Source organism: Mesoplodon densirostris, chromosome 8 (genome assembly GCF_025265405.1).
Source record: "Mesoplodon densirostris isolate mMesDen1 chromosome 8, mMesDen1 primary haplotype, whole genome shotgun sequence".
Lineage (NCBI taxonomy): Eukaryota > Metazoa > Chordata > Mammalia > Artiodactyla > Ziphiidae > Mesoplodon > Mesoplodon densirostris.
This window is the reverse complement of record NC_082668.1, coordinates 47,411,926-47,420,145: the sequence shown is the minus strand read 5'-3', so window position 1 is coordinate 47,420,145 and position 8,220 is coordinate 47,411,926. Positions and strand designations below refer to the sequence as shown.

The 8,220-nt window shown below is 34.5% G+C and overlaps 1 protein-coding gene across 1 annotated transcript in view; it reads right to left on the bottom strand.

Moving 5' to 3' along the window:
* Positions 1-1,207: 1,207 nt before the first annotated feature.
* Positions 1,208-8,220, bottom strand: part of COL5A2 (collagen type V alpha 2 chain) — a 144,809-nt gene continuing 137,796 nt past the window's right edge. Inside the window, exons 51-54 of the mRNA XM_060106330.1 lie at positions 7,907-8,198; positions 6,059-6,246; positions 3,807-4,046; positions 1,208-2,900 (exon numbers count right to left, since the gene is read on the bottom strand). Coding sequence (XP_059962313.1) covers positions 2,754-2,900; positions 3,807-4,046; positions 6,059-6,246; positions 7,907-8,198 — 867 coding nt within the window. The 3' untranslated portion in view covers positions 1,208-2,753. The remainder of the gene's footprint in view (positions 2,901-3,806; positions 4,047-6,058; positions 6,247-7,906; positions 8,199-8,220) is intronic.

Below are 8,220 nucleotides of genomic sequence, written 5' to 3'. Positions count from 1 at the left end.
TCATTGCCTTGGTTTGCCACTGTTGGACCTCAGCCCCCAAATCAGCTTTTAAGAGATTATTCTTAGTCTCTCCTAAAATTTTCATAATTTCAAAGAGAAGTGTTATCTTGAGATGTTCTTTTTTCATGGTGGGATAGGAACTCTAAGTGAGGTGGTTCCAATGATTTTTTTTTTCCAGATTTTTCTTGCACTTGCTTTCTGCCATATAACAACACTGATGTGAGAAGAAATGTTCTCTGCAATTTCTTTGAATCTTTTTTTTAATTTAAAATAAGTTACATTGAAACTGGCTCATTTGCCAAATTTTGTGTTAGGAGTCTGGGACTTTTTCGGCCTTGTCTGTGTTTTCTTTGCTATTTTTCTTCCTTTCTGTTCATTTGGGGAACTTTCATTTGTATTTTTAATAAAGTAATAATAAATTAATGTCACCATCCTCCCCAGCTGCAGATTATTTCACTTTTGATGATGCAGAGTTTGGGGTGTGTGTTGGACATGACGGAAAGAAGTACACTCGTCTAATGAAACCTACAGATCTGGAACAAAGGCGAGAAATTTCAGGGATTCTGGAATGGTCTGGGACAGCCTTTTATTTGTAACATTCCTGAGGTTCAAATAAGAAGTGGTATTTCTATAGTTGAAAATTATTAGTGCTTTTGACTTAAGAGAATCACCACGTATTTCTGGCTCATCTAGCTGAACTTGTACAACTTGTATAGGTTGGACTTGGAGGAAGTGTTACTACAAACAAAACTCACAAATCTTTAGGTATATACATATTCAAATATTCAAAATCAAGACGTGGAGCTCAAATAATAAGCAATTTGGGAGAAAACAATATTGTGAAATAAATATTGAAGGTAAAGCTCTGAAAACATTTAGGCTAAATTCATATGTGATACACTGAGACATACGTTTTATTATCACAGTTTATTCAACCATGAAAAATAAGTTGCTTTTCTCTTGTTATCAATAGTCAGTACCCTGAGATTTTTAAGGGCATAATGAGTGATAATTAGTGTCGTGTTGCCTTTGTGAGTGATGCTGCAAATTGATTTTCTTTATAAGCCAGTATCTACATGATGAAAGGTATTTGTTGTTTTATCTTTTAAACAAATGGCAAACAAAGAATACCACAATACCTAACTTTTCACTACTGAAAATGAAATGGATCTAATATGTTCAAAGGAATTCCACGAAACGAAAACCATTGACATGACAAAAGCGTGCATTTAATTCAATGCTTTGCAGAGATACATCACTAAAGTTGTGTGCATGGCTTGTCCTTTGGGATGGTCCCAGCTGTTTATTTTCAAAGAAAAAATAAAAATGGAGCCAACAAATGCAATTAAGGAAAAAAAATCCTTGAGACATAAGGGGACCTACATGTTCTAGTCTAAGCAACATGCAAGTATTACAAAACATTCCAGATACAGTATGACAGATGAACAGTGAACAGGCACTGGAACAATGCTCCTTCTTTCAGAAACGGGAAGTGTAACAGTTATGTTTTCACAAATGGTATTGATGAAACCATCTTTATTTTTAAAGAATTTTATAGAAGGAATTTTAGCACCATCATTAAAGGAAAAATAATAATACATTTTAGCCCTGCCTATCTCCAGTCTTGGAATAATCACAGAAGCATAGCACCTTTTAGTATCTAAAATATAAACAAGACTAGTAAGTCCATCCCAGCTTGTAGAGATGAGGTAGCTCATGCTAAGAAATGTTGGGTCATTTTTCCTATGAGAGTTCAAAGGCCAAATGTTCTAATTCCAATCATCAGATTTGATTAGAATCAGCTCCACAACTCTGAGTTTCTAAATCTTTTTCTTCATTATAGGTCTCAGGAAGATGAGATTGTACATGTGGAGGACTCTCAACTTTGGGTCCTGAACATTTGTTTTTAAAGTTATGTGGAAATTATTTAGCATTCTATGTTTTCTTAAACAAGAAAGTTCAAATGTATTCAATGGTATACTCATTTAACTTCTACCTATATTGATAGATCGAGTCAAGAGGGAAAGGTAGCTTTAAATTTGAATGAGAAAGAAGTCTAGATTCACCACACTTTACAAAAATTTAGGATTGCTTCTTTTTTCAGAAATTCCATTGAATATATACTATTTTAACATTCCATTTAAGACAGTGAGAAACTGATATTTTTTTCATGGTTCCCTTTAAAGAGTCTCCATGTTAGTTATACAATATCAAGACATGCATGTGGGTTTCAATCACAAGGATAAACATTTTGCTTTCATTTTTAATTGATAATCTGGAAATGAGAGGTCACAAAAGGGCACTACTTTCTATTTTTCCAACTGCAGCCACGTGAAATAAACATGCATTGTGGTTTTACATACCCCACTCTTTAAGCTATCAGCCAGGAAGAAAGATTTTCTTATAAATACTAAGCAACTTTGTCATTACATTGAAATAAATTGAAGAAAATGGAGATTTATTTATTCAAACAGTTTACTTTTTTTAAAGGTTGTCATTGTCATTGATCATCTTAAACCTAAACTGCTTATTGAAAAATAGTTTAAATCAATTAAAACTTGAGGATTGTAAGTAAAATAAATATTCTGAAGGATAAGGAGGCCAGGCACTTAAGACCATATATACAATGCTGATGCAGGATCAGCCATTACTTCAAGAGTCTCAGGATCAGCTTCAAACAGTCAAAGTCCTGTGAATGGTGGTGGTCATTGAGGGTCGGGGTGGTGCTCATTGTCGATGTATCTCGGCCTGCTTCACACAAAACAAACTGGCCCAACTTCGATGCCAAATTCTTGGTCTGTACTGCCGACATCCACAGGGGCAAGATCTATAATGGGCAAGCGTGCCACATTCTGTGTTCTATATTCAAAGATGGTCTTGCCCACATTTCCATTTCGTTTCTGGAATTAAATGGTACAATGGGTTAACAGCATATACAAATTACTCCAAAGATTTGGACAGCAACTTCCAAACCAGTTTTTATAAGGTAAAAGCAATGATTTTTAGAGCACTATTTAAAAGTAAGAGCGCTGCTAACATAAAGTGAGATACTGGCATAACTGGCAGGCATTTCTCTCATTCTTTAAATTGAGAAAATGACTTTTTTTTTTTTTTTTTTTTTTTTTTTGCGGTACACGGGCCTCTCACTGTTGTGGCCTCTCCCGTTGCAGAGCACAGGCTCCGGACGCTCAGGCTCAGCGGCCATGGCTCACGGGCCCAGCCGCTCTGCGGCATGCGGGACCCCCCCGGACCAGGGCACGAACCCGTGTCCCCTGCATCGGCAGGCGGACTCTCAACCACTGCACCACCAGGGAAGCCCGACCTTTATTCTTTTGCAGCTTCCCAAATGGTCACTAACAATATAAATTATGAAAGCCTTTTTGATTTTCACAAGTGAAAACCATAATTCATCATTAAATATTTTCCTTTTTTATATCTAGATATGCAAGGGGGAAGACATACAAATCAGTGAAAAATATACGGTAAATCAGATTGATTACATATTTGAGAATCAGGAAATCATAAGCATGGAATTGAGATTAAATAAACTAAGTAACTTGCAGGAGAACCAAAGTGAGTTTGCAAAAGAGCTGCAAGGATCCAGTCCTTTATTGTTTTGTATTAAAACCTCTACTGGTATTTCACGTACTAACACACATTCAAACTTACGCTAAGGAACAACTATAAACAAACTGCTGTTGTGTTTATATACAGGGTAAAAATGCCCCCACCTCTAGTGCCAGGACAGCATTTTTAACAAAAGGATTTTTTTTTCAACCAGATCAATATGGATCAAAAGTACTTACAGAGCAGGTATCATGAAGAACTACGTATCTGAATCTAGCATTTCCCTCTGCTTTGATTTCTAAGTCATTTGACCCTTTGAGAACCACAGCTTTCTTGAAGTTCTTAGCTTGATCATCCATGTATCCTACACTGTTTTTACAGATGTAAGTAATGTTCTGGGAGGCTTCTTTCGATAAAAGGCGCAAGAAGGTCATTTGTGTAATGGCTGCATTAGGTGACTGGTGGTCTCCATAAACAAACTAGAAAAACAAAAAGAGTCTTTGTAATACGTGTCTACCCCTCTTGAGTTCCTATGGTTGGACTAATAAAATTGGCACAAGACAGATTAACAGGAGAAAAAGAAACAACTTTAAATCAGGACACAGCGGTCTCACAGAAATGGGACCTAAGAAGTGGCCAAAGCAGGCAGCTTTTATACTTTTTAGACAAAAAAAACCCCAATAAATTTGAGAGGAATTGACAGGACGAAGAAACCTAGGTATGGGTATGTAATTGGTAAGGAATTTAAAGTTTGGGCTTGGGTAGTAAATTAATAAGGAAGTAACAAGGTTTGTTTATACAGGCTTCTTGGCTCTAAATTCCCTGTCTCTGATGATAAAAATGTCTTTCTGTCCCCCAGTACAGGGACGGCATCTTTCACAAGGGAGATTTATTTTATGCTTTCGGGGAGACAGAGAGCAGGGGCAAAGTGTCCCTCCTCCATCAACTGTTACTTAAATAACTTTAATTCAAAATAATCAACATGCCACTGAATCATATTTTGGAGCGGCCTGCCCTGGGCCCCAATATATGTAATACTGATTAGTTTTATAGTGGGGTGTGTGTGTGTGTGTGTGTGTGTGTATTGATTTCAGACAAATTAATTTTGAAGAGTATTACTTCTTTTGAAGAGTATTATTCTTTCATATAACAAGATATTATACCTATATACATAAAAATATCTTAAAATTTCTATGAATATTCACAAATAAGAAGCTTTGTCCTTACTACCCCAAACAAGTGGTGATGAAACCAAAGATAATTATAACTCACCAGAGAAAGTTTAAGTATTTTTAAGTTTGCTTCTCTATTTGTTTAAAAAAAAATCTTGAATATTACTTTTTAGAAGAAGTTATATACTTGGGCATAGGTTTGGATATTGAATCATGTAGCAAAAATAACTCACTGTTTTTATTGTTAATTATAATAAGAATTAGGACTTAACTATTGGTATAAAATCTTTTTTAACCCGACTGTTATATACTTGTAGGAAATATGAAGTACGAGTTTTCCATTAGCTAAAACAAATAATCAAAAATAACTTCCTACAGGATATTTCCTACACATCTTCTACTTTGAGCTTTATCTTCAATGCTCCTATATGAGCTTTTTACATAATATGCTAACTAAATTACATTTCACTTAGGTATGTTTAAATTTAAAATTTTTCCTTTTCGTTAAATAATGGTAGATTCTAGTATATCCTGCATATACACATAATGTCCTCTTACTATATTTATTATGAACAGGAGCCCTGAGAAAAGGTCAGGAGCAGAGTTGAGAAGAAAATTTCAGAGTTAGGCTGCCATAAAGAGATCTGGAATAGAATTAGAATCTAAACACTGGACCATGAAAGAAACATAGAGGGGACTAGACTCAGAAAAATATCAATACAATTTACATAATCATAAAAATGCCTTAAGTTTAGATAATACTACAAGGTTTGCAAAGTGATTCAATCATTAAAAATAACATTATAGTAATTATCTGATATTTATCCATAACTTACCAAATACTAGACACTATATTAAGCACTTTATATACACACCAAAACTATGAGATAAATATTATTGCCCTCACTTTAAAATGGCAAAACTGAAGCTCCGAAAGGTTAAGTGACTTCCTAAGGTCCCAAAGTTAGTAAGACATCCAGGTATGAGTCACCTAGGTCTCCTGACGCTAAGTATACTTCCTGTCTTCCAACTATGGCAAGATCCCTTCAACTCTACTCCACAGTCAGTGTCATATGCATTAAAGGAGCTAATATGAAAAAATAATTACTTTTGTACATTCCATCAATGGGAAAATTATTATTCAAAATTTATGTTAATTTAATTCATAGTAATGTTTATGCAATGATACTACAGTTGTAACTAATGAGAATATATCACTTCAAAATAAACCCAGTCAAAAAATAATAGCACAGTCCTAAATAAATACAATAAATAACGACAAGCAATGAATACAATTTTAAGTAAACATATTAAATTACCTGAGATCCTCTATTCATATCAAGACCATACCAAACAGGCTTATTATCAGGAGATTTGCTGGCCCACCAGGTTTTACGTGGTACACTGGATGGGTGTGCTGAAATACATGTTTCTCCTGTTTCCATGTTGCAGTAAACTTTGATTGCATCTTCAACAGATCCCTGGTTAGGATCAATCCAGTACTCACCTATTTTCCAAAATATAAATATTTGCTAAATAAAAAGAATTTCAAACATGATTATGAGTCTCTAAAAGAATTAACAGAGGGTTTGAAAATATGAACTCATTGATTAAGGACTCTTTGAAGAGAGAATCGCAGTTAAAGAAACACTCTGCAGCTAAGGAAAAAGTAACTGTTATGCATTTGGGCCCTTTCTACATGCCAGGCACCTTGCCAAAAGGTGCCTAAGGCTCAAAACACAAATGTGAAGAAAATATCATTATACCCATTTTATAAATGAGAAACTATACCCATTTTACAAATGAGAAATTATACCAAAAAGAGAGAATCCACAGTAAGTAAGCAGCTTTGCCAAAATGAACGTGTTCCCACTTAATTTGTAAAGCCAATATTTTAAAACAAATAATAATGGAATGTAATAAAATAATGTATTCAAAAAAAATAATGTATTCAAAACTATGAATAAAGTAAGTAAATGAGTCAAACTACAATTAGAATGCTATGAATTATCTCATTGGCCTTATTTAGAATTGATCTTCTCATGTAGAAGAGATCCTTGAAGCAGGCTATACCAAGATAGTGCTTGGTGCTAGAGATACAGTCAGTAAACACACAAACTAATAAATTTTTGTGCATATATGTCTATGTACACATCTTTGTGTATATTTTGTACATATATAAAATATATGTATATATATTACATGTATATTTATATATGTATATATAAATATATATCATTTATATAATAGTATATGTAATATATGTATAAAATATATAAATATATGTATGTATATATAAAACATGTATAAAATATATAAATATATGTATGTATATATAAAAAAAATATATAAACTATGTATGAAAAACTGCATTTTAAATGAAATGAAGGGGCATTTATTTGGTGGTAGGATGTAAGGTATAGAGTTAGTAATTGAATTGCCTATTCTGCAAAGGTAACAATTTTAGCTATCCCTGTCAATATCATTTCAAAGTTAACTGAAACTCTTAAGCATTTCATAGCTCATTCCTATGGCCTAGGATCTTTCTTTTCCAGGTCTTATTAGATTAATCAAAATGATAGAATTTTGCAAACTTCAGGCATGGTATATACAACTAGAGAAAAAGACTATTTAATTCCAAAATATTTTATAATATAACTATAACATAATCCTGCAGCAGAGATTACTGAAGTGTGGTCTGTAGAACAGTAAATGACATGAAAGGAATTCCATATTTGAATAAATCTGGGAAACAAAATGTATACTTTATTCTACTCTTGATGATCCAACTATATGGTAGCATATTAAATCCCTGAGAATTACTGAGGTAACCAAATATATTTAACCTTGCTTAAGCAAGTATTTTGGACATTTATATCACCACAAAATTATCAATATTTTAAGACTTCTGGATGTAAATGGAATTACCACCGTGAAATTGGATCGTGAATAGGTTACGTCCTCTATTAAAGCGCTTAGCTTCTCAAGCCCTAATTTTTCATATCATTGGCCATCCCCACCACTAAACCACAAACTCTGTGGCTGTCCACCATTTTATCTCTTGTGTCTATCACTAAATAGAGAGTAAATAAAATATTTTGGAATGCATTGGAGAATTACACATCAGAAGCAATGAGCTTTGCTCCAATGGGCAGCTGTCTACTCACCGCTCTGCTTTGCAGAATGGCAAAGCTTTAAGTCATCACAAGTTCGGGCTGGGTGCTTTCTAGAGCCATCAGGGCTGCGCATGGTTTCGATCTGACTACTGAGTGACTTCAGGGTAGCATGCACCCCTGGGTCCGTTTTGTTTTTGTCATCAGGAGCTGCCTGATCTTCAGTAAACTCTGGAAGTGGATCTGGCATGCTCTCATCATAGTGTCCCATGATATCCCCAAGAGCAGCTGTAAGGTGGCCAGGGGGACCCGGAGGGCCAGGGGGACCAGGCTCGCCAGGAGGACCCTAATTTAAAAAAAATTGGAAA